The following is a 24,970-nucleotide window of genomic DNA, read 5'->3' on the forward strand; positions in this document are numbered from 1 at the left end:
GATGACGTTCGCTTATGAGCACAATTGCGAGAAGTTGCTATCAGTAGCACGTCGACTTGCTGCTGTTCATATCGTCGATTTGGTGAAGACTGATGAATTTCGACGTCTTTCGCTGGAAATCGTCTCTCAATTATTAGCCTTGGATGAATTGGCTGTGAGTCGAGAGGAAGACGTGTGGGATGTCGTCATGCAGTGGATTGAATACGACGAGGAAAATCGGAAATCACGTTTTGAAGAACTTTCTAAAGTCGTGCGATTTCCTCTCATTGTAGAACGGGAATTTCTCCTATCACATCCCGTTGTTTCTGTTAACGAGTCGTATCGCAGTCTCGTTCTTGAGAAGTCAAGTGAACCGCGTCCAACTCGTCGTCTTGGAAACAAAGTTCTCTTGGCGGTTGGCGGAGTCGTGAGTACCGAGTCGAAAGGCTTCTTCCCAAACGACGTGACTGCAACGAAGACAGTCGAATATTACGATCATCTATCGAACGTCTGGAAAGAGCTTCCTTCGTTGAATGAAGCGAGATATAGTCCTGGCGTTGTCACTCTCGACAATAGTGTCTATGCTATTGGAGGCTGGCGCAATCGTTCCGTAGAGCGATATGATTCGACAGAGGGCTGTTGGATGAGCGATGTTTCCCCCATGCAATTCAATCGAACCGGTAAAGGAGTTGTTGTTTACGAGAATCGCATCTATGCAATGGGATCCAATAGAGGCGAGAATGAGTTCACGCTATGCGAACAGTACAATTCGGCGACGAATAGTTGGACATCTCTCCAATCGTTATCGAAGCCTGTTCTAGTTGAAGGAACACTCGTATCAAACGATCATATCTATGTTCTCGGTTCTAACCTGATAGGTTTGGTGGGAGAGAACTTGGATGTTTTCAAGTACGATCCCTTTGCAGATTGTTGGCTAGACGTCCCTTTCTGTTCTCAAGGCTACGACGAGAACGACGACGAGTTCGTGTTTCAATTTCTGTGCGCAGACCGTAACTGTCTGCATTTACGTCGAGAAATTTTATCGTGGCCCGGTACGAGGCCTTTTGAACATTTAACGCTCGACGTACGTAACGGTCAACTGACTCGTTATAAGGTTGGGGATTGTCCTCCTTTTCTCGATACCTTACGTCGGTTCTATGACAATGCGTACTGCCTTTATAACGAAAAGGTATATAGCGTCGGTGGCGTGATGCGGGGCGCTTGTCACGATGCTTCGGATGTGCAAACGTTCTTTTGGTATGATATGAGCACCGAAGTAGCGCAATACGTCGAAGGTCCTCGTCTCATGAAGAAGCGCTCGAGGTGTGGAGTGGCGGCAATTGACAGACGACTGACTTTCAATGTGTGCTAAAAAGAAAGAATTCGTTTGTTTGTTGTGCATGCTCCAATTTGTTTAAGTGCTACTTGATTACTTACGAATTACTGTAAAATTTTGGGTCATTTCCTTTACACATTAGAAAATCATTGCTGCCGCTCTGATTGCATTCTCTCACAGATTGTGACGCTTGTAAGAATAAATAATTTTGTTGAGATAGAGCCATACCTTTTATGCGTTAGTGAATGATAAGAGGACAATTCTATTTGAGATGGGCCACGGCAATTGCAATTCGCGTGGAAACCAGTCGAAACTCTCCCATGCAGTTCAGAAGACAGCAAAGAGCTCGTGCAAGTTGCCTTCTCTTACAAATGCCGTTGATAGAGCGCAGCGTTCAGCGTCTGTGCACAGTCCAATTTAATTGAACGTGTCTTAATTACACATTACATATTCTCTTTCAGAGAAGAAATAAAATTAACCGGTAAGAAAAATAAAACTCACTTATTTTCTCTTCTTGAAAACTTAAACCGCGACCGTTTGCTCTTCATCGCCCCTATGCGCTTGCTTCTTCACCCCTTCTGAGAGACACTTTGATAACTACTCCCGAGCTGAGATAATCTTCTGTTTCGTCGCACGTATGATTGACATACTCAATTTGGAGAGCAATCCAAAAGAGAATCCTAAATACAAATTAATATTAGATGATGATTCAAATAATACAAGTTACTTTGATAAAAACATTGCCATGTTATATTGGCGAGAGGCAATGAGAAGTAATTAAATTAGCAAAGAAAGTGATTCTCAAGCCATTGGTTACACCAAAGCATGTATCTGACAAAGAAATTAATTAAACGTCGCGACAAAAACCTAGCCTCGATTGTTAACTAAGCGAACGTTTTCTCTACGTTATTTTACACAGTTGCCTTTCATGGAATAGAGTCGCCGCCTTTTCCTAACTCTTGGGCAGACCATGACTGTACTCTACTAACTGAAAAAAATTACAGGTACTGTACTGCTGTGCAGAAGAATGCCTACGTAATGACAATGTACTGTCATCTGAAAATAGCCTTGGATTGTAGTGAAGAAGTGCCGAATTCGTCAAATTGTATGCTTCCTCAATTAACCCCATCTTTTGCAGGCACAGTGCCAGAAGAGCTGACACTGTATTTACTCTTCTCAGCAAAAAAGTATAGCGAAAAATTCCGATTTACTTGAAAGAGCTGTAGAGCTAGGTGGCGTTCCAAAGTTTTCGTACATGGATAATCTGTTCTTTAGTAGAGCTACAGCTTCGTTCCACTTCTCCATCGCAGCATAAACCTTCGACAAATAGAAACAATCTGCAGAAAACAATGAAAAACAAAAAACAAAAATTAGAATTCAGCATGAAGTCAATTACCCTTAGCGCTCATTAAAAAAGCATCGTTGTCGCAATCAACAGCAAAATTTTGCAAAACATGTTCAAACTCATGCAAAGTTTGAACTATTTCGTCACGTTTTCCGAGTTTCATCAGTGACATACAAATGTAAGTAACGTCTAAGAGAAATGATATTCTTTACAAAAGAAACTTTTTTTAACAAGAAATTACTTCTCACTAGAAACGGTTCCCTTGACTGAGGACAAACCGCAAGGCAAAGCCTCATTTGACTGACAGCCTCGGTGAACTTACCAAGCAAATACAGACTGTACCCGTACCTCGTATGATCTAAAAAACAAACTCAAAGATGCTAATAATACACTTTCATTAACATACAATTAATTGAAAAAAAGTTGTCAGCCGATAAACTAGCTTTAACTTCATCCAATCCTTTCTTCAACACTTCGTGTCCAAATTCATATTGGCGTGTCCGTTCGCAGCAGTCAAAAGCCGCCACGCGTACTTATCGCAAATCATCAAGCGATTTACGCTAACACTGCCGCAGAACTTAGGATACCTGCCATCTCTTCTAGTGGCGATAAAACTGAGCCAAAGGCTTTATAAAATTCCAAAAGTTGCTTAAAGTAGTCAAGAGCCTCTTGATACTTGCTCTCATGTAACATGCAGAAAGCAAGGCAAAGAAGTCCTATAGAAAAAAGTGCCTACAAACTGCCAACAGGCTTTAGAATGCCAGCATTGTACCTGTAAGCTCTACTGCAGGTTCAGAATGCGAAGTCGAAAACGAAACGAAAACTCCTTTAAGGTGTTGGTACATTTCGACTTTACCACTTTGAAAAAATGCGAATGCCATCTCATAAAACGCTACAGATACAATAAAATTTAGGAATGATATAGAAACCGAACAGTAGTGTTGCATTACTCGGTCTTAGCACATCTCTATATCGCGTTAACTTAGCCATTTTGCTAAATATATAATCAGCATCCTGACGGGTTGCATAAAGCGCTGCAGCAACGACTAGACCTGAGGAAATTTGCAAAGTGAAAGCATTGAAAATTATAACACTTGCCATTAGGCATTGAAGCCAGTTCGTCCTCCGTAAAATCTTCAATGCTTCTCTTTCCGAACGCTTTATAGAAATGTTTCTTGCCTCCAATATGGTCATCTTGAAAGGCAGCTACAGAGCTCAGCAATATATAACCTAAACATAGCCTTGAGAATAAGAACGCTAGGGCAATTTTCAACACCTACACATACAATTACGCAGAATTTCACTTTTTTCTTTTCCCGACACATTTGACATCTCGTTGACATTGGCAATTAGCATAGAAGACAACTCCTTCACAATTCCATATTCGCCATTTATAAAGGTAATATCAAGAGCAATACAGATGTGACGAGTGTCGCTAGGAAGCATTCGCAGACATATCATACTCTTTACCACCGAAAAGTAATGAGGATGTATTCTACTACGCTCACCGATGTACCTCAACTGGCAACTGCTCATCAAGCTTACCATCACGTCTCCCACGGTTACGAGCACGTGCTCCAATGCTTCTTTGTTTGCTCTCAATCGTTCGAAAATGCTGCGGTGGACGAGATGGTGCAAGTTGTAAACTTCGCTTCCGTCGTTGAATTCGTCTCGCTTTAATAGTGTGTACTTTTTCAAGGCGCTTAGACTTTCGACGAGTCGCAAAGGCGTCGAGTTGGGATGAATTTTTGAAAGTGCAGCAGAAATCACCTCTTGGGGAATCGATTTAGGAAGCATAACGGAGCAGCACGAAAGAACGGAATACGCTGACGGATAATTCTCTTCAATGTCTGATATATCCATCTCCCAAGTGAGGAAAGCGTGACGCCTAGTGTTTAGTGTCTCAATGGCATTGGTGAGAGATTGTCTGTCGAACAAGCTTACTTCAAGATGTTCAATCTTCAAACGAAGCAAAGAGGTTGGAGTTGTGACACGAGCGCGTCGCAAAACATTTTCTAGGTGCGAAAGTCGAAAGTAGCGAAGAAAAGTACGTAAATTCAACGAAGCCGCTTCGAGTTGACGCTTCTCTTCGACGAGTTTCTCCCAATAAACTGTAAAAGTGACACGGTCGTGACGTTGTACATACGAGGCAGCATGACTAATAGCAATGGGAAGTCCCTCAACAGGTGCCTCTATGGCAATCTTTCGCACAGCATCAAGTTCGGTGCGAGACAAGTCCTCTTTACTTTTGCCTGATAACCCGATTAGAGCTGAGACAGCAGCTGATTCGTCAAGCGTCTCAAGAACCAGAGCAGTGGAGTTCTTTCTTTGAAAAACTTCATTTTGTCCTGTCGCTCGAGTTGTAATCAAGACATGACAAGCAACGGAAGATGGGGGAAGAAAATCTGCAATGGTGTCGAGTTCGTCAGCATTGTCCAACAGAATCAGTAATCGATTGCTCTGCTTGACTCGTTCATAAAACATCGAAAATAACTGCTGAAGAGTTGCTCCGCCTGAAATATCGAGGTTGCCTTCACCCCTGGCCTTTTCCAACATAAACTATAACACAACAACGTTTTCATAAAAGCATTGCAATAAAAAATGATTCTCACATATTCGCGCAGAGAAGCTTCCATTGTCATGTAAGACTTTGCATTGATGCAAACCAAACCACGCCGATAAGCATTTTCTTGGCAGTTGGCATATTGCATAGCAAGATGTGTTTTTCCAACTCCACCAATTCCACAGATAAACTATACTCGGAAAGTCTAGTAGAAATTCATTTATAAAGAAATTATTACCTGCAACTTGTGAGAGATAGGAGACAAGTGACTTTCCCTGGTTCTTCTGCCCCAGAAAAAACGCTCAATTGCATCCAATTCCGAAACACGGCCGTAAAATTGTCGAGCTGTCCGTGGTACATCTAAAAGACACTGAAGCAAGAAGAAATGCTCCCGAAATAAGCACATACTTGAGGGCATTTTCGTAGTTTGAGCAGAGGTAGCGCTGCTTCGCTTTATTTCGAGGAGAATAGCGCGAATTTTGCTGAATGTCGCATCACCGTCCTCGTCAGCCATGTGTTTTCTTACGACAGCTAAAGCCTTGTAGCTGTCACCATATCGATCAAATTCGTCTCCAACTGCCTCTAGCTCGACCAAGGACGAGCCAAGACGAAGACCTAGAGGAAGCCAATACTGGCCAATCTCTTCACAGCAAAACTCGTAGAGACGCTTCTCAAACTCCACTGAATCTTGGCTTGCATTCGTTACAACGCCTAAATAAACTTTGGTAGAAAAAAAATTGCTTTCTGACAGGTCTAACTTTTACTCACGTGAGTCTAAATGCAAATGAGACAGTTTCCTCTTAGCCTTGGCAATATTCCGCAAGTGTTTCCTCTCTTTCTTATTGTCCAATATCCTCCAAAGCAGACGTTTGCAATCCAGTTTTCCTACAGTACATATCCTGTCAGACAACAGAAACAAGGCCGTAAAAAATCTTGCCTGACTGCGCGGAAGAATGAAGCATAGCTCGTGAAACGTCTGTTTCAAATTGTTTTTTCTTAGGCAATGGATGCATCTTCCGTGGACGTCCGACGGCTTTTTGAACGCACAGCTCTTTCGGCTTGCACCCTTAGATCAGATATACGTTATATTTAAATGAAACTGATAAGTTATGACCTATACCAAAACGTGCTCCATCTGTCCTCTTTGATTCCATACATTGAAAATGCTTCCAAATAGATCTAAGAATTACTTCTATCTCGTCATTTGGCAGATCATCCAAACGAAAGAAGCCTTAGAATACCGATCAAACTATCAAACTCCATTATCGATTCACAGCACGTACTTTTGCGAGAAGACAAGCCCATGATTTCAACATCTGATTGAACATCACTGCAGGGCGTAGCTACAAGAGAAGCCATGCACGTAAAGAAACGAGCAGGTTTCAAAGCGTACTGCCTTCGGCGTAACTGAATGGATCACGTGCAATTCCTTTGCACATAGAGTCCAACTCTCCGTCGTTCAGATCTTCATCAGAAAAAATTCAACACATCATACTAAGAGGAATACAATTATCTGCTTACCTGTGAAACGCAGAAGGTACGTTTCCCAAACGTGAGGATTATTCTGACGAAGAGCCGAGCAAAATACGGAGAAGTGCTCCTTTCGACTATCATTGCTCGTAGAAAGCAACTCAAAAAGTGATTTAAGCATGGTGACGGCATCTCCCACTCTCTCCTCGCCGTCGTTGACAGGTCGAGAAGAGGCCCCTCTCTCGACTTTTACCCCTCTCCGTCGCAAGTATTCAAGAATGGCTGCCGCTTCGAGAGGCAGACGCTTTTCGACGACACTGAAGGCCAAGACGTAAATGAGTCGCTGCTCTCTCGTAGACATCTAAAAAAACGACATTGCCTTGATTTCTACAACAAAACAGCCGACTGCCGACACGTAGTCGCAGCAATAAAAATAAATTTAGCATTCCTTCAATCTGCGTGCCATCTACTTTCAGATAGTCGCATGGATCGAGTGAAAATCGGCGAGAACTTATCGAGTACGGGGTTCTCAAAGCCCGTATTAAACGAGCCAACTTTCGCGGACCATTGCTTTTGCTTCAGTCTTGCAACGTTACGGCGCTCTTGTGCTGCGTTCAAACGAGTAAGAAGTATGCCAACGCTGTAGCGTCGACGTGCATGTAATCGCATATTTAAACCGATTCGAAAAGACACAGAACATTCCTTTTCAACTCACCTTTACTAAATGCTAGAACGCGCAGAGAAGAATTGGACGTGGAAACGGCGTTAGAAGATCATTGAACGCAGTTTCTTTGCAAAGCGTGCGAAAGCACGTGGCACGGCTCTTCTGCGAGAAAGCTCGCACATGGGCGCATTGGGCTACGAAAACGAAGCAAATAACGCAGTGTAGGGCAAAAACAATATCATTACGATCGATTTCTTCATTCTTTCTGGTCGCATTCCTGCGAATTGCACGGCGACGCCAGGAGCGGAAACGCAAACGACGAATCTGTGTCGTCAATTGCTTCTTCGACGTCTTATGAACCATATACGACCTAGAGGCTGTCGAATGGAGGCCAATTTGCGACACCAATCGGTCAGGAAAGGGGTGATGTTTCAACGTCATATCCGGGTTTGGGGTCAGATAGTAAACATTTACTAAGGTACTGTACTGTGCACAGAGATTGCACTGGACTACTAACTGACAATATTACTGAATGCAAAATTATTAAATTAGCGGATAAAACCTTACTTCACTACTCGCTCCTCGTGTTTTTTGGCAAAGTGCAAGTAGAATCCAATTTCAACATCTACCGTGTAGTTTTCTTAAACCACTGAATGCACAACGGAAAACCTTTCTCTTTTGGTTGATATGTCAGCTGCTGGCCGTGCAACGGCGATTACTGTGAATGCACATTTCAAACGAGCCGGTGGTGGGTGTTGGTGCTAACGTTAACGGAATTGCTCTATCAAGAGTTGATGATTATTCCAGAAAATTACGCCATAGTGTACTTGCTATGGGATCCTCTACAATTTAATGTTCTAGGAGCACTGCAGAAGAAACTGAAGAGAACGGAATGTTTCACAGTCTCTTTTCATGGTGATTGAGTTTCCAGAGTTTTAAATTTGATCGTCAAAAGGTAAAAAAAACAGCTTTGCACTACATTCCGAAAACATTTCTTACTTTTACCTTGAAATATCCACGTCGAATGCTGGCAAATGCGTATCGTTTCACCTTTTGTAACTCTGTTTCTCTAATTATTCGTCAGAGTTTGCAACTTACACGTTAGAAATAAATTTTGCATTTGATTTTTTGATTTTTGTATTTTATCTACTAGACGTTTGTCATGAATTAAACACTCTGGCAAAACACAATTGTAGAACGTTCACTGAATACATTGTCAATGCGTCGAGTAAAACAGGGCTTCCATTTTATAGTAAATTTTAATTAACAGTAATTAGGCAATCAGCACGTTCACACGTATTCACGCGCACAGATAACGTTATTGCGAACAAAAGAGGGAATGATTTCTTTGAGTAATTTGACAAAAAGCAGGCCAGCGCACAAAGTTATTCAACTTCCTGAAATAACGTGGTAAAAAAGGCAAGATAATTGCTTGCAAAAAAGTCTCGGCAAAGCTCACCCTAAAAATTCACTCTGAGGGAAGCTGTCAATTTTTGAACGAATTTGATTCTAGGTTGAAGTTCCTTTTAGTAGACAGACCTAAATTGGCAGTGCATGGAAATTTTTAACGTCAATTGAAGGTTAATGCTCAGAGCGTGCACAAAGAGAATTTTCAAATGCAATGTATTTTTGTTCAAAGTTTTTTGTGTCATCATAAGAGGAGTTGACAAGTAAGACCAAAGTTATTTCTCGCATAAGGAACAAATTTCTTTATGATTTCAGGAAGGCTAAAAAAGGTTTTCAATTACTCTTTAGGTTCATAATTTAGTCATACCACTGCATAAAAGCTTCCACACATTGATCCTTTGTTAGATATCCTTGCAATCGGCCATCACTTGTACATGTTGGGTAAGTGCAAACAATGCGATAGAATGCGCTTTTGAACAAAGGCGGTGCAATCGCTGGAACTCTTTTGTACATTAATTCACGTTCTTCTGCCATGTACTCCGGGACAGTCGACCCGTGAGGATTTTCGTCGCACAACGGCATGTCCAGGCTTGTGCAGTTTGTCAGGGAGGCCGTCTCCTTTACTCTTACTGGTTCAAAAGCCATTTTCTTAAATAGGGCAAACTGCATTTCAAATAAATCTTTATTATTTTCAAATTCCTTTGGGAAAAGGCAGGGGATGAGTTTCATGAGGTTCTGCAAATGAAAAGATGCCTTGCTGGCAGAGTTTCACATCTAATTGGCTGCTACTATATATACCTTGGATATCGATTCGACCGGGACAGCGAGTTTTCTTTTCACAAGGCCGTTTCCGATGCACACTTCATTTGCGCCAACAAAGCAGAGTATGTAGTAGAGGTATTTTTCGCACTCGGTTGAAGTATTGTGGCTGTTTTGAAATTCAGTGTAAAGTGTTTTCTGTTGAGCTATTCTCAATGCCTCTCGCTGCGGAATAATGGTGTCATTGCTCAATCCGTACACTGTGTAGCATAATTCTAATGGAAGTCGAACGCACTTGTCTAAGGGACCCAGATCATAGACTGCGCTAGAGAGAGGCTGATACTTGCTCGCAGAAGCGGCAGCAACGCCAAATACAAACACGAAGCAAAAAGCAGTCCTCTTCAGTTCCATGAAGTCTTGACAATATTGCCGACAAAAAGTTTCTTTCTGCTTATATCCAGTAGCTGCAAACCAAAAATACCTATTATCATTCTCTGATGTTCACGGAGAAGATCGTTGTTGAAGTGCGAAGAACAAGGGAAACTGTAACACCTTTTACTTTCTATTATCTCCTCCTCTCTTAACTCAATTTAGGCGTTTTGTAGAGTATATAAACGCATTGATTCAGAGACGATTTCATTATTTTTCAATGATGTTGGACTTCTGGAAACGTTTACATTTTTGCCTCATCGCAACTCTCTTAGGAAGAGTGAAATCAGAAAACGGCACCATTTTCAACAGTTGGCAGACAATCGAGTTCACAAAGGAAGCCTCGCATGCGCTTAGCTATCCTGTAATATCCCTGCTGAACGTATCTGTTCCAAGATTTGTCGCTCGTGGAGAACGCCATCGCGAGCTACTAGTCGTTAGAAGAGGCCTCACGGAGTCGAGTCGAAACACGTTCTTTTTTGATCCGGTGGCTCAGTCGTGGCTGACCTTGAAAGTGGAAGGTGCGACGCCGCCAGTGATCCCGTACCAGAGCGCCACGGCATTTCCAAGTCTGCCTGGCAGTCCTATTGTTTTCATTGGCGGACTGAGAAGCGAGAACACAACATGGCGACTGGAAACGAGCAGGGCCTCCGGTTTCCTCGTTTATCGATGGAAAAAAGGCGCTCCTAATCCTTACTGCAACCGACGTGGGCACGCAGCTGTGGCAATTGATACCAAATTAGTAGTATATGGTGGAATGGAAGAAAACTGCGGAGACGTTGATTTTGACAGGATAACAGCAATAATTTCGTACGACGTCAAAGATGACGAATGGTCTAAAGTGTTGCAGCTAAATGAAGGTCCCACCATCAGATGGTACCATAGCCACGCAAGCGTTGCTAGTAGATACTTACTAGTTGCTGGGGGTCGGCTAGGGGAACTCGATCATCCAAGCAAAGGTTTTATCTTTGACTTCAAGGTAAAGCTTTGGCGCGACTTACCACCAATTCCGTTGGGCGAAAAGGTAGTAATTCTTGCTAGCAGTTTGGGAGTTCTTAGAAATGAAGAAATTTACGACTGGGTTTTGGTGACAATGCCGAATCCGATGCTAACAATTACGTCTATAACAAATAGGCGCGCTGCATACCCTTCCCTTATCGTGTACCGATTCGCCTTGAAAAACATCGCGAACGGTGTGTGGTTACCATTAAATACATCAACGATGGTATCGCCAGGATTTCCTTTGCGGGAGGGCGCTTTTCCAGTTGTCAAGGTTAACCGCGCTAAAATTGCTGTTTACTACGGTCGAATGTATTTATCACAAAGTACAGGAAACAACAAATGGTTTTTTGTGTCGGGCGGTTACTACAATTGGGGAACGCTTCCAAGCAAGTCTGAGCCCGGTCCCCTTGCCGGTTTTACGTACACTCTTACGAGGGAAAAACATATGTACGTTTGAGGTGGATTTTCGCATTCTTCGAGCCCTGGGCAAGGTGGAACGATGTATGAAGCAGCATGGCGCCTGTCTGTTGATTTTTCCGCCAAACCAGGTCTTTATCAGTGGGAACGCTATCTTCCAGCGAACTTCGGAATGTCTAGAGTTATAGATGAGGATCTGAGAGTTATGGTTGATTCAGTAGAAACAAACGCACCGCTAAATGTAAGAGGACACAGCTCAGTTCCGGTTGAACACTCTCAAACGTCAAAGTCAAGCTGTCTGCTTTTATTTGGAGGAGTGTATCGCTATATAACAGATGACAAGCTGGTATTAGTTTGCCCAGAATCGTTTCTCTTTAGAACTTTTAGGGCACCAAAAACCGGTCACAGGTGGGTTCGTTGGCCAAGTGACAGAGCTTTTCACACAGCCGTCATGTACAAGAAGAATACAATGCTGCTGTACGGAGGCGTTCGTTTTAGAATATATCATAGATTCAGTGGCAACCAAGTTTTCTTAGCTAGCAACGAGATGTGGATTTTAGAGTGGAATCAAATTCCTCTTGATGCTTCTACAAACATTGTCTGGACAAAGCAATTGACAGAGAATGGGCCATTGCCTCGTTTTGGGCACACTGCAGTTTTAAGGGGAAGTAAGATGTTGATTTTTGCTGGAACCGATTTTCAGTCAATTTTCAATGATTTGTGGCAGTACTGCATTACGTCAAGACAATGGAGCAGGATCACATACACGTTAGACTCTATTAGTGCGTATAATCTTGCGTTGCGCCACCACACAGCTGTCATGGGTGGAGGTCAAATGTTTGTCTTTGGAGGTTGCATGAAGCATCCTAGAAAACTTTTGAAAGGAAAAGACCAGCTTGACTTGTGTCCAACGTCGCATATTTCAAGTCTTCTACTTGCGTACGACACGATGAAAGGACACTGGAAAAAGATAGAGTCTTTAGGACAACCAGGAAGGTATCTTCATGGCATGATTTTTCTTGAAAACACTTTGCTAGCATACGGAGGAATTGGATCGGATGGCAAGGTAAAAGACACAATATTGACTCTCAAACCAGGCTGCAATCCAGGTGAAAAAGGAGACGTTCTGACGACTGGCTGTCAGCCGTGTGACGTAGGTCACTATAGCGACAAAGGTGGTCCGGTCTGTGACAGGTGCAGTTTGTTTTTTAGCACAAGTCGCCCTGGCTCATCAACTTCGAGCAACTGCACAGTGTGCAGCGAGATTTGTGCTTTTGGCGGAACTTGCACTGCTACGAGACCGAACGTCGAATACGAATGCAAGTGTATGTTTCCCTTTTCAGGAAATACTTGCAAAAGCTTTTGGCCTTTGCTAGTGTTTGTGGCCTCTATACTGGTTTCAGCGGCTGTCGTCTTTCTCATTTACAAAATTGTAGAGTATGTCAGGAAAGCGCGACGCTACGCGTTGGATCTTCAAGACCGAGAAGACGAAATAGACAATCTGCTGGAAGTTTGGAGAATTGAAAGTGACGAGCTAACTTTCATTCGAAAAATTGGCCAAGGCGGTTTCGGCGAAGTGTGGCTTGCCGAATATCGCGAGCTTGAAGTAGCCGTCAAAATTCTTAACGAAAACGAACGACTTTTTGTCGACAATTCGAATGAGGAATTTCAGAGAGAAATTGACTTTATGAGGCAACTTCGACATCCCAACATCGTTCTCTTTCTCGGAGCCGGCTCCTTCAAGGAAGATGGCAATCTATTCCTAGTTACAGAATTCGTGATTCGAGGATCTCTTCATGGAGTGTTGATGGATGCATCCATTGGCTTGACGTACGAACAGCAGATTCGATTCTGTTTGGACTCCTCTCTGGGAATGCGTTTTCTTCACGGACTCAATCCGCCGCGAATTCATCGCGATCTAAAAGCAGCCAACTTGCTTGTTAGTCAAAATTGGGTAGTGAAAGTGAGCGACTTCGGAACGGCGCGACGGCTCTTGAAATCGCAAGAGAACGAAATCACGTCGCCCGCCGAGAACTCACTTTCGAAACTAAGTTCAACGGATGACAATGACGACGAGACGCAGCCACTCTTGCTCGCACGATACAAGAAAATGTCGTGTCGACTTGGGACAAGTCTGTGGAAAGCTCCTGAGCTTCTGATGCAAGAGGCATACGGCGCCTCAGTCGACGTCTTTAGGTAATTAACTCACCGGCAATTCCATACGTTGTTCGAATATTCCTCTTCTAGCTTTGGAATTGTTATATGGGAGATCTTCTCGAGAAGAAAGCCCTATGATGACCAGCACCTTCCTCAGCATCTAAACAGCTTTATTGACCATATATGCAACAGAGGAATTCGTCCGACCGTTCCACGCAGTTGCCCCGACGGCGTTGTAAGGCTGATGGAAAGCTGTTGGCAGCGCGAGCCAGCAATGCGACCTACATTTCGAGCAATAGTGAGAACACTCGAAAGCCTTCATCATTCTATCAGAGAGTGACCTTGCCAAGGCAAACGGACTGTGCAGTTAAAAATAAAATGAATTTGCAAAGAAAGCCCTTAGAGCCAGATGTTTCATTGACGGACCTGGAGCGAACGTAGCCTTTTCTCCGTCTACGTATCCGGGAACAACGAGAATATGGAACGGGGACTGAACTGCCAAACGACGCAATTGTAGCAAGCGCGAGGAAGAAGAGACCTAGAACATCTAGAAAGTTAGAAAGGCTCCTGCGTAAAGAGAACTGCGAGGCGGGAGAGAAGGAGAAGAGAGAATAAGTGCGATATTCCTTGGAGGGGTCCCCCACTACGTACGCGTTGAGACAGAGGTCGATAGGTTATCCACTCAATTGATGTTACCAAGGAAAAGCGAGAAAATCGGCTAGGGACTCGTTCTTCAGCGATCGCAAACGCGACCGTATCCGGGACTGCGATTCTTTGATCACGTGTTCGTTACTTCTCTTCATCGTCTCATTCTCTAAGGACCCGACACGTACGATGCCCCCTACGATGCGTGGGCTGAGTTGAACAACTGCGCAAGTCAAAGAAAACTCCACCCCACAATCTTACGTTCATGAAGACGGCAACTGCAGCGCTCCTTTTCCTCTCATTGGCATGTTCCTGTCACGGTTGGCTCAATCAGAGGCCGAGTACGTCGTGCACCAAACCGAGCGGTCGCGACTGCAGCTGGTACGAAGACTGCCTCGAAAAGCAGTTTCCCTGTGAAGGCAACACGTACGACTACTCAATAGGCTTTGCAAAGAAATTCTGCAATCTCTTTGGAGAAACCTACAATACGTTCAGTAGCACTTCCAAACGTTGGATCGATGCAACGCGCAAATGCCTGCAAAAGGAATTGGCTCCTATTCTCACATCGAGCTACATCAAGTTTCTACCCAAATATCATCAGTGTCGTTTGATATATTTTAGAGGTTTTGCCTCGCACACGAAGTGTTATGTGAAGCCGGAAAGCGGAAGCAGTCTCACTATTTGCAATCTTCCGGATAAGTTGAAAATCCTGAACGTTATTAAAGGAGCATTTTTTCAAGATGTTCGCGCAGTGAGTAAGCAATCTGGGGAAGTCGTTCTCGAATGTGCAAAATTGAAGTTGGCACAATTGCGCTCAAATTTGTCGCAATGGGGAAAATAAAGGCAACAGACACTCATTTTTCGTTTTTGTTTTGTAAATGCTGCTGTCACGTGTTCGTTTTTCGCTTTTTTTCTAACGTAAAATAAATCTTGTCCAACATTTAATTAAGGGCCGGTTCCTCACGATGCTGACGTCATTAATGACACCACTGGCGGAACTGCACACTTACGGAGCCAGTATTTTGCGACGTGAAACTACCCAGACATGCCAATCAGAATGTTGATAGGCTACGCTTTGAAGCTACTATGATTGGCACGTCTCGATACGCTACAATGGGTCATTCGCGAAGAACCCCTATAAGAGTCAGGTCAAAGAAAAATCACTGGTACACATTAATAATTAACCCAGGGTCACGTAGACAGCTAGTCAAAGACGCAGACCTATGGCCCCTTCTCCTCCTCGAGGTATCCGGAGAAGAGCCTGGAAATGAGGCTACTCCAAGGCAGCAGCATCACCTTGCAATAAAGTATGTCTGAAAGAATGTATATTTGCCGAAGTGCCGGGTTTTCAAGACCCGGATAGTAGGGTGACGCCCCAGAAACTCTTTGCGGAAAAGCAGGTCTTTCTAGAACGCCTACTAGCGTCTCAAACAGCTTTTCGACGGGAAAAGACGGTTTGTAATAATCGCGTTTTCATGTCGGTTCTATAGATTCATTCGATCGATTGGTTGAGAAGTTAGGGTTAGTGCTGAATCTCGTTATTTGCTCGCTCTTGCAGAGTTCCTTGCCGCTGTTGTCAAAGGAAATACAAATACAGTATTGCAGTTCATTCGTGGATATCCGGGAAAGTGGAAAGAAGCGACGGACATTGTGAGTGCAGCGATATATAGATAGCTTACGCCTTTCAAACAATTTGCACTGACTTCTTTTTTGATTTAGCGCGGCGAAACTGCACTTCACCTCTCTCCAACAGTTGAAATTACGGAATTTTTTGCTTTCAGCCGGAGCCCATGTGGAAGCTTTAGACAAAGTATATTAGCATGTTATTAGTGGGGTTATTTCATTCTTGCTGTTTCACGTCAGTTGGGATTGACGCCTTTTCTTTGTGCTGTCTTCAATGGCACATTAGCAGTAATGAACGTTCTTATTAGTTGGGGCTGCGATGTTTCTGCTAAAACAAACGTAAGTAATGGCAAATCCTTTTGTGATAGTCTTTTAGTGATTTGATTTTTTTAGGCTGGTAATGGAGCTCTAGCACTTGTAAGTTCAAACGGTCATTTGGATATCGCAAGGAAACTGGTCGTAATGGGATTCAGCGCCAATGAACGTCATCAGGTACTATTAAGAAATGATTTATGCGAACGTTTCCCAAAATGAAATTCCCAGGTTGGATATACGTCACTTCATTGGGCTTCTCAGCAAGGACACGCTCGAATTTGTTATTTTCTAATTTCATCAGGCGCTAATATAGAAGCTTTAGAAGAGGTATAAAGTTAAAGGCGATCCTATTTGGGGTAATGTTCTCAAGGTTTCATTGCAGTTTGAATATACGCCTTTTCTTTGTGCCGCCTATAACGGAAATTCAGAGGTACTGAAAATTCTTTTTCGACGTGGTTGCAACGTTTTTGCACAAAACAGCGTAAGTGATCGATCAATATGCCTGTTCCGCTCTGCGTTACGTCTGCGTCAGGTAGATAATAATCAAGTCTTTGATCTAGGATGGTTGTGGAGCTCTCGCTCTTGCGAGTCGTAGTGGTCATTTGTGTATTGCTAGAGAACTTGTTGACATGGGATGCCGCATCAATGAACCTGATAAGGTATTTCTGCTTCACAGATCAGAAGATTTGTCATATTTATGAGTGTTCAGTCTGACTATACGGCACTTCATTGGGCGTGCGCCGAAGGCCACGCTGAAACGGTTGAGTATCTTGTTTCAGCTGGAGCTGATACAAATGCAAAAAATGCCGTACGAATTTCTTATTCACATTCTAGCTTCTTTCGACTTTTGTTGCAGTTTGGCAGAACGCCTCTTCTTGAAGCGGACTTCAAGAAGCAGTACGACGTCGTGGCAGCTCTCGTACAAATTTTGGGTAGCCAAATTTCAGTTCAAAATAGCAGCGAAGACAACCAATCGGAGGTAGTTCCCGTGGCAAAAACAACTTTTCATAGATGTTGACGTTTTCTTGTATAGGTCAGCGAAACGACTTTCCAGGAAAGTTACGTAATGCCAGAAGAAGACAAGAACAGCTTTGAGAGCAATTGCAGAAAATCAGATGAAGATACCGACGAAATTTTTCAAAAGATTTATGACGAGGCTCTAAAACGCTAGCCTCGCGTGCGCCAGGCCCTTCTCCTCTGCTCCCGGATAAACCCGGGGAGGAGAAGGGCCTGGTACTTGAGTTCACGTGATCAGCCCCCTTTTGGGGGCAGCGGTCGGTCATGTGGCGGATAACATACTGCCGATGTCACCTCTGTAATTAAAATGTCACCTCCGTAAGTAAAGTAATTGCTTCACTGCTTGCCTGCATGCCAGTGGACAATATCTAATGACATTATCGCACCTCTAACCGGCTAATTGGTGCCAAACGTCCCGTCGCTAATCATGACTTCTTCGCATGCCGAAACTGCGCCGTCCGTCGCTGAAAGGGCACAGAAAATTCTCCAATCTGTTTTCAAGTTGGAGACATTCAGGCCAGGACAGCTTGAAGCCATCAGAGCCGTAGCAGATGGTGTAGACGTCGGTGTGAGGATGACCACCAGCAGCGGCAAGTCTCTCTGCTATCAGTTAGCCCCTCTGCTGTTTGGGCAGTCTTCCGCTTGCATCGTGATCAGTCCTTTGCATGCCCTTATGATAGAACAGGTACAATACGTTGAGTACATGTATGTGATATGGCAAGCATCCATAATTAGGTCAATAAATTAAACAATTTGGGACTCACTGCTATTTCGTGCATAAATGTCAAAGAGATACAGACGCTCTCAGAATCCTGCTTGAAGGAATGCCTATTCTGTAAGATGCCTGAATAATCCAAATTGTCAACTATTTATGACTCTCTTAGTTTATCTTTCACCCGAATGTGCTGTTAGTCCTGCGTGGATTAACGTCATAAAGACAGTGCTTGCGGAACGTGTTAGGCTTATAGCAGTAGACGAAGCGCACTGCGTTGCCGAATGGTAGTATTGTACATCTCTCTAAAAGACATAAAGGATTACTTGTACAGGGGGGATGAATTTCGAACGGACTACGCCAAACTTGGACGGCTGAGAGTTTACTGCTCCTGCCCCGTGATGATCCTGACTGCTACTGTGACACGGTCGCTGATGAAAAAAATTTTCGAACGAGTTGACATTCACCGACCTATCATCATCTCACTGCCCCTTAACAGACCGAACCTTTTCTATATTGTGAGACCTATGAAGCTGACAAACGAGGTATGACTACTGCTTATGTAACCATTCCTTTCACCGTGTGCTCTACAGATGACAATCGAACCCATAGTCAACAATCTAAGAGAGGGGAAGAAGATCAAGACCATTATTTACGTGGGGAAAAAGGATTTGGCTGTAACACTGTGGGGCATGCTCAGGTGGTCTGACAAGGTTGCCGTGCACTACTCGTCGCTGACGACGGCTACAAAAAGACGTACAGAGAAGAAATTTAGGAATGGGGACGTTCACCTTGTCATTGCAACAATAGGCTTTGGGATGGTAAATCAAAGTCTCGACTTTTGATTTGTCTTATAATACTTTACTTCCCGTCTGAAGGGAATAGACGTCAATGATGTCCGTCTGGTAGTATATTATGGGCTCCCTAGAGCAGTCACTGAAGTTTTTCAGGTAATAACATATGAATCTAAACTCATATTTACGTCATACTTTCTCCAGATGTTTGGAAGAGCCGGCCGCGATGGCCAGTCGTCTACATGCGTTCTCCTTTATCGTCAGAGAAGCATTAGTGGTAAAAGTGTTGACCCAGCAGTTGCCTCCCTCGTGACAAGAAAGACGTGTATTCGACAACAATTTTGTTCGCTCCTTGAATCACCGTACGACAAATCCAGCCAGGGACAGAGTCCTTGTTGCTATCACTGCCATGTTTCCGGTGAAGATCCAAACAGTTTATTTCTGTTTGGTGACAAGAGGACGACGACCAAGTCCAAGGCCATCGATAAGTCACCAAGGAAGGCGGAGGTGTCCCAGTCAGCGAGGAGACGTTTACAGAGAAAGCTGGAGTCGTGGAGAACACGCGTGGCACAATCTCACACAATGTGCTTCCTTGGAGATGAAGGAGTCGCCAGCAACACACTTTTGCAAAAAATTGTCGATGTTAGTCCCAATCTCAAATCATTGGCCGACGTCGAGAGGGTCACTGGAGTCCAAAAGCGTTTTGCGCTTTCTCTTTTTGAAGCAATTTCCTATCCTGAGGACTGCATTGAGCATGACCACTGCTACTGCTAAATCACAAGATCGTTATATATTATTCAAAACGTTAAGACATCCTCGATATCGTCAACCATATGTTTTCTAGGCAACGAGATGTCATCCCCCTCTGTGTCACAAACAAAATCAGTTTTATCCAGAAATTTTCGGAGCCAACCATTTTCCAACTTAACAATGCCACGCCTTCTTGGATCAACGAACCCCTTCGAACCAAACTTCCGCTTTCCTCTGTATTCAGCAACCCTATTCTCCGTTAGAATTCTAGTTAGTGCAGTAATATCTTCCCGTGATGACGTGCTTGTGTGGGAAGCTGTTTTGTAAATACCAAGAATTTTCTCACACGTTTTGCTTCCCTGCAGAAGGTGATATGCAATCTTCGATACCAACGCCACGTGAGCCTTGCTGAGGTTGGCACCACTTGCACGAACAGAGTTTTTGATAATTCTGAAGTCACTGAAAAATTATTTATACATAGTAAGTATATTGTAACTCACAAATTGTAATGCTCCACTAATTGGTCGATTGGTTTTCCTCCTCCAGGTTTTCCTTTGATGTTCACTGTTCTGAAGTGAGTGTGAATGTGCGCAACATGTCTATCCCAGTCAGCTTCAATGTTGGCAATCAGATTTGCAGCTTCGTTTGCGTAATTGCTTCGATTTCCTCCCAACAAATGAATGAGCCAAAACCGCCACATCCGGATTATATCCCGGCCGTCCTCGTACTGGATGGCCTCCTTCAGATGGCAGTAGAGGAACCCCATATGAAGCAGCGCCCTGTGGAATGTATATACTTCGTCGTCCTCAGGTCCTTCTGGAAACGATGGGTTGCATACTACGATTGTTTTCCTGACTATGTTCTCAACACATTTTCTCAGCCATTGTTCCTGTCGGTCCTCAGGTAGTTTAATTGTGTCTGTCAGCGTCTTCAAACCAAAATGAGTGCAAACTGCGGCTGTCAGATGAGCTTCGAAGGCCTATATATAGAGAGAGACAGATTGTTGTTGCCGAAGATTGTTGTCAATTGTAATTTGTCTCACGTGAAGAAAAAACTGATCTGATTGCTGAAATCTTTTGGCCGTTTTGTCCACCATAGTTCTTTGGAGAGTCTCCTTGAAGTGACTTAGCGATCCCTTGAAATTTGACTCTCCCCAGAACGTTTCCAAACAGAGACCTAGACATTCCCACAAGAAATGGAAATCACCTACCAAAAAGGTATTACTACACAACTGCACAACTAATGGGAATCACCTGGAGACTCCTTGACCCAAAGAAGCCTGTCAACGACTTCGGGCTCCGGTGTTCTCCAGCGTTGAGCACCCCTGATATTTTTGCACGTAAGCTGGTCCCCCACGACTGCCTACAAAAAAGTATTTGTAGTGTAGATTATTTAACTGTAGATCGATAGAGCCGCACTGTAGGCGAATCGTCTGTTTTTCCTAGGTCACGTGCAAATTCTTCGAGCACGTGTATGGTGCCGTCCTTGCTGCCTTCGTTTTCATCCACTATTTCCAGTGGTGTAATAACAGGTATCCTAGGTTCTTTTGCTGGCATGAGTTTTGGACATGCTTGCGTTAGGGAGGATAGACTCGGAAATACTCTGGTGATAAATCTCATTATAAAATTGATTCCCGATTCGACGAGGTGGTCGTTGTCTTCAGCAGATGGCAAAATGTCTTCCTCGTTCAGTTCCCGTCGTTTCGTTTTCTATTCACGTTACTACATGACAGGAAAGAGAGCTAATATTAGGCATACCACCCGAGCAGTCGAAGCTTCTGGAAGAGTTTCGTCGAAGTCAATGATGAGTCGAGTGGTCATGTCCCATCGCTGAATATGTTTGTCTTAATTTAAAACGTTACATAATTATTTTGCCAATCTGTCATTTCGTTGCGTCACCCGTTTAGTAATATTTAGGTTGTCATAGGCAAGAATTCGTGGCTGGTGAGATTCCCTGAGTGGAGGACGAATGGTTTTCGCAGTGATTCTGAGATGTTCCCATATTTTGGAATATGAAGCTGATATTCCAATAGCGTTCATCCCTCGTATGATCTACTGATGGGTTAGTATGCCGAATAGTTGCATTTATCAAAATCTCACCTGTTTACTCGCAGAATGGGTAACCATCAGCATTGCTATTAGAGTTGGGAATGCCAGTGAAACTTTCGACCTCGACCTCTGTTTCAGGATTATTGCGACTACAAACACAGCACGCGTCTCATCACGATCTCCAAACGACCCCACCAATGGAGCAGTGATGGATGACACTAGGTTGAGCAGTCGTGGCGCCAGCAACTGAATCTGCCGGTGAAAGGCATCGAAGTCGAAGAGCCCATCGATGTCGAAATCCAAGTCACTCAGCAGGTCTAGTTCTGAACTCAAGAGACCAATAGCGGCGTCCCAGTCCACTCCTGCATAGGGAAGACGTTGCTATGGAAACATCTACAGTAGTTAAAAGCAGCATACCGTCAGATTTAGCGCATTTCTCTGACTCTGTCACGCCCGTCCCGCCTTCGTCCACACGTGCCTTCTTCGAAATCCCCGTGTACACGTGTGTCTTTCCTCGCTTCACTCTGGACGAATTGGGGAAGGCAGCGCGGGCCAACCTTCCAATCTCCACGTGGCTTAGCCTCGCGTAACGAGCACGGACGACGTCCTGAAAGTCTGCGACGCTGACGCAGTTACTGGCGTCGGATACATAGAACTGCTGTTCTATCCTGTCAAAAGGACCGGACTTGGCTCCCAAGGATTAATGTGGTATTCAAAAAGTACTCACCACGCACAGCGATCGGCCCAGAGGTCGTTTTCAGTATCCATTAGGCGGGAACGAGCACGAAAAATAATGATTAGCGACGGGACGTTTGGCACCAATTAGCCGGTTAGAGGTGCGATAATGTCATTAGATATTGTCCACTGGCATGCAGGCAAGCAGTGAAGCAATTACTTTACTTACGGAGGTGACATTTTAATTACAGAGGTGACATCGGCAGTATGTTATCCGCCACATGACCGACCGCTGCCCCCAAAAGGGGGCTGATCACGTGAACTCAAGTACCAGGCCCTTCTCCTCCCCGGGTTTATCCGGGAGCAGAGGAGAAGGGCCTGGCGCACGCGAGGCTACTAAAACGCGGCTCTGTAGCAGTGAATCGATCTCGTGTTATTGTTACGGGTCAGGATGGGGCTGGCAAGTCTTGTCTTGTTGATTCTCTTTTGAACAGACCCTTTGCAAAAGATAAAGCGAGCACGGAAGGCGCGGCTGTGGATATGGTCCATACAACAACCAGCGACTGGGTGGCTACTGACAGCAAAGATCACTTAGATCCTCTTATTGCTTAAGGTGTCTATTGCATGAATCAGCAGCAGTTGTCGTCGGAATGCTGGCAAGAAGGCTCCTCCAAATTATCTCCTTTCGTCATAGATTCTGAATCAGACATCGATAAATCAGAACCGGCATTGGACTCCGTGGTGCCAGTTGAAAGAGTGGAAACGTTGGCCGAAAATTTGAAAAAAGTCGCCATGGAGGCGAAAACGCTCACCGCCAACCAGCAGCAACTAGCAAACACTTTTGTCATCAATAGACCAAGTGAAGAAGAACTTAGTAAGCAAATCCTTGGCGTCCGCGATATCTGGGATTTAAGCGGACAGGAAATTTATCTCGCCACTCACTCGGCTCTTATGCCGCAAAGCAGAGAGTTTGGTTTGTCCATTTACATGGTTGTGCTAGACATATCAAAGTCTCTGTCCGATAACGCTCAGTCGTTTCATCGACCATTGGATGGCGAAATAATTGACCAGACGAACGATTTGGGATGGATACGCACAAACGGGGACTTTCCTCTGTACTGGTTTGGCTCAATAACTGCAGCTCACGAAGAGTTGCCTATAGGTACTCATTGGCTTGGCAAAGACGAAGAGGTGGCTTATCCTCCAGTCTTCGTAATTGGATCTCATCGAGACATCTTGGAGAGCGACAAGAAAAAGTTTTCTGATTCAGCTTCAGTTGAACGGTGGCTGAGAGAACAAGGTAATCGCCTTGAGAAAATTCTGAGCGAAAGCGATTTCATGAAACACATCGTTTTACCGGAAAACAGCATTGGGAAAGAATTGAGCAAAATGGTTCATTTTGTCGATAAAATCTTCCTTGTAGATAATTCGGCGTCTGGTTCGACTTCTCCTTGTGAAGGTGTCAAAGAAGTTCGAGAACGAGTTGATCGTATGACGACGAAGTTTTGGAAAGGCATGAAAAAGCAGCCTCTATTCTGGGTTTATCTCGAAATCCTTCTCTTTCGTTGGAGCGACGTTATGAAAACGGTTGTTGCTAAAGTTGATGAAATAGCGAAGCTCGCTCAGAATCCGAACATATGCAATATTACAAGTCGCGACGAAGTTTTTGTGGCGCTAAAATTTCTGGCCAATGTGGGTGCAATTCTCTATTACCCTGAAGTAGACAGTTTGAAGGACGTCGTTTTTACCAGGCCCATGTGGGTTATCAAGGCTTTATCAGTATTTGTGACCGCGGCAAAGCCTGGCCCATACATGATGCCGAAGTGGAAAAAACTCAGAGAGAAAGGTATAATGGTAGATGACTTGATGAACTATCGTCTAACGCAAATACGGGAAAATGACTCTAGTGAGATAGCTTCTGTCTTAAGAAACGCCAAGCAAGAGCAAATTGAACTAGATAATAGGCAAATTGTGCAGCTGTTAGAACTTCTCGACGTGATAACACCTGTTGAAGGTTCGACTCCGAAAGAATTTTATGTTCCGTCGATGCTCCAAACGTTGTTTCTGTCTAACTCCGAAACTCTTTGGGAAACTCACCCTCGCTCGTCTTGCTTTCCCGCTCCTCTGATTGTTATTCCAATGAAACTAAAATTTGTTCCGGAGTGCCTCTACTTTCGTCTTGTAACTCGCTTTTTAAACTTGTATCCAAAAGGCCCTCAGCTTTCTCGTCATCAGTGCATCTTTCAAGTAGAAGATATAGAGTCTCCTGTCGAAGGTACGACAGGAAGTTCAAGTCCTAAACTCTTCTTTTCTTCTATCTATGATAGAACGCTTTTCACAATCACATTGCCCGGGGATATCACTTGTTCGCCATCTTGCTTTCTCGCGTGACGTCAATGCGAAAAAGCAAAACCACCCAAAGCGCTCAATCAGATAGTTTGATACAAGCATATCATTATTAGGATTAGGAAATGAACGTAAATACATACAGCAAACTTGATTATTGCCAAGTGGCGGTCTATGAAGAATGCAACAAACAAAACAAAACGCTGGTGTCAACATTTAGAAATGTTTCCCTGTCGATAGGCAGCGAAACAGTGGCAGGCATGACGACCGTTACCGATCTTTCTCTATCTACGGGAAAGATTTACACTGCCAAAATTAGATGCTTTAACAGAGCGGGGCTTTATACAGACGTTATCTCCGACGGGGTTTTAGTAGACGCATTTCCTCCAGTAACGACAAAAATCCATGATACTCGCTTTGAAGATGTACTACAAGTCGACACCGTGGACAGAGACTACCAGGCCAATCTAACAGGCATTCGCACAAAATGGAAGCTCTTTACCGCTGCCAGCGAGTT

The 24,970-nt window shown here is 44.0% G+C and overlaps 4 protein-coding genes and 1 long non-coding RNA gene across 12 annotated transcripts; 2 read left to right on the forward strand and 3 right to left on the reverse strand.

The window, feature by feature from the left end:
* Position 1: 1 nt before the first annotated feature.
* Positions 2-1,351, forward strand: LOC136197595 (kelch-like protein 20). Its single transcript, XM_065987390.1, has one exon. The coding sequence runs from the start codon at positions 2-4 to the stop codon at positions 1,349-1,351; it is 1,350 nt and encodes a 449-aa protein (XP_065843462.1).
* Positions 1,352-2,110: 759 nt separating this feature from the next.
* LOC136197317 (uncharacterized) lies at positions 2,111-7,284 on the reverse strand. Of its 8 annotated transcripts, none has more exons than XR_010672508.1 (21): positions 6,745-7,284; positions 6,617-6,688; positions 6,507-6,566; positions 6,344-6,454; positions 6,161-6,289; positions 5,992-6,108; positions 5,632-5,934; positions 5,462-5,583; positions 5,273-5,413; positions 3,941-5,219; positions 3,759-3,890; positions 3,611-3,712; positions 3,433-3,552; positions 3,248-3,376; positions 3,067-3,192; positions 2,902-3,018; positions 2,712-2,849; positions 2,527-2,652; positions 2,351-2,476; positions 2,210-2,299; positions 2,111-2,146 (listed from the first exon to the last, which is right to left on the reverse strand). XR_010672508.1 is itself a non-coding variant. In XM_065987059.1 (21 exons), exons 1-20 carry the CDS (start codon positions 7,052-7,054, stop codon positions 2,268-2,270), a joined length of 3,792 nt encoding a protein of 1,263 aa, XP_065843131.1. In that variant the 5' UTR covers positions 7,055-7,284; the 3' UTR covers positions 2,111-2,146; positions 2,231-2,267. The 8 variants fall into 8 exon arrangements, 7 of the variants coding, with proteins under 7 accessions (XP_065843131.1, XP_065843127.1, XP_065843128.1 ...); XM_065987059.1 differs by having other exon boundaries at positions 2,231-2,299; XM_065987055.1 differs by having other exon boundaries at positions 2,231-2,303.
* Positions 7,285-9,002: 1,718 nt separating this feature from the next.
* LOC136197319 (uncharacterized) lies at positions 9,003-10,057 on the reverse strand. The gene is made up of 3 exons (XM_065987063.1): positions 9,563-10,057; positions 9,132-9,499; positions 9,003-9,084 (listed from the first exon to the last, which is right to left on the reverse strand). Exons 1-3 carry the CDS (start codon positions 9,932-9,934, stop codon positions 9,009-9,011), a joined length of 816 nt encoding a protein of 271 aa, XP_065843135.1. The 5' UTR covers positions 9,935-10,057; the 3' UTR covers positions 9,003-9,008.
* Positions 10,058-11,240: 1,183 nt separating this feature from the next.
* Positions 11,241-14,247, reverse strand: LOC136197325 (uncharacterized). Its single transcript, XR_010672515.1, has 4 exons — positions 14,180-14,247; positions 13,870-14,066; positions 13,736-13,809; positions 11,241-13,688 (listed from the first exon to the last, which is right to left on the reverse strand). It is a non-coding gene; the product is annotated as an uncharacterized lncRNA (long non-coding RNA).
* A 1,149-nt stretch (positions 14,248-15,396) lies between these two features.
* LOC136197596 (ankyrin repeat domain-containing protein 29-like) lies at positions 15,397-17,963 on the forward strand. Its single transcript, XM_065987391.1, has 13 exons — positions 15,397-15,418; positions 15,512-15,627; positions 15,732-15,823; positions 15,893-15,983; positions 16,037-16,135; positions 16,190-16,288; positions 16,340-16,438; positions 16,494-16,592; positions 16,672-16,770; positions 16,821-16,919; positions 16,968-17,090; positions 17,145-17,813; positions 17,864-17,963. Exons 1-12 carry the CDS (start codon positions 15,397-15,399, stop codon positions 17,280-17,282), a joined length of 1,176 nt encoding a protein of 391 aa, XP_065843463.1. The 3' UTR covers positions 17,283-17,813; positions 17,864-17,963.
* Positions 17,964-24,970: the final 7,007 nt, after the last annotated feature.

This window comes from Oscarella lobularis, chromosome 17 (assembly GCF_947507565.1).
Source record: "Oscarella lobularis chromosome 17, ooOscLobu1.1, whole genome shotgun sequence".
NCBI classification, from domain to species: Eukaryota; Metazoa; Porifera; class Homoscleromorpha; order Homosclerophorida; family Oscarellidae; genus Oscarella; species Oscarella lobularis.

Coding starts and splice junctions, on each gene's coding strand:
- LOC136197595 (XM_065987390.1), top strand. CDS start 2: ATGACGTTCGCTTATGAGCACAATTGCGAGAAGTTGCTATCAGTAGCA.
- LOC136197596 (XM_065987391.1), top strand. CDS start 15,397: ATGGCCCCTTCTCCTCCTCGAG. Junction 15,419..15,511: donor GGCCCCTTCTCCTCCTCGAG/GTATCCGGAGAA, acceptor TATTTGCCGAAG/TGCCGGGTTTTCAAGACCCG. Junction 15,628..15,731: donor CTTTTCGACGGGAAAAGACG/GTTTGTAATAAT, acceptor TCGCTCTTGCAG/AGTTCCTTGCCGCTGTTGTC.
- LOC136197319 (XM_065987063.1), bottom strand. CDS start 9,934: ATGGAACTGAAGAGGACTGCTTTTTGCTTCGTGTTTGTATTTGGCGTT. Junction 9,500..9,562: donor CGGTCGAATCGATATCCAAG/GTATATATAGTA, acceptor TTTCATTTGCAG/AACCTCATGAAACTCATCCC. Junction 9,085..9,131: donor GTGGAAGCTTTTATGCAGTG/GTATGACTAAAT, acceptor AACCTTTTTTAG/CCTTCCTGAAATCATAAAGA.
- LOC136197317 (XM_065987055.1), bottom strand. CDS start 7,054: ATGTCTACGAGAGAGCAGCGACTCATTTACGTCTTGGCCTTCAGTGTC. Junction 3,553..3,610: donor TAGAGATGTGCTAAGACCGA/GTAATGCAACAC, acceptor TTGTATCTGTAG/CGTTTTATGAGATGGCATTC. Junction 2,304..2,350: donor TGACAGTACATTGTCATTAC/GTAGGCATTCTT, acceptor AATTTTTTTCAG/TTAGTAGAGTACAGTCATGG.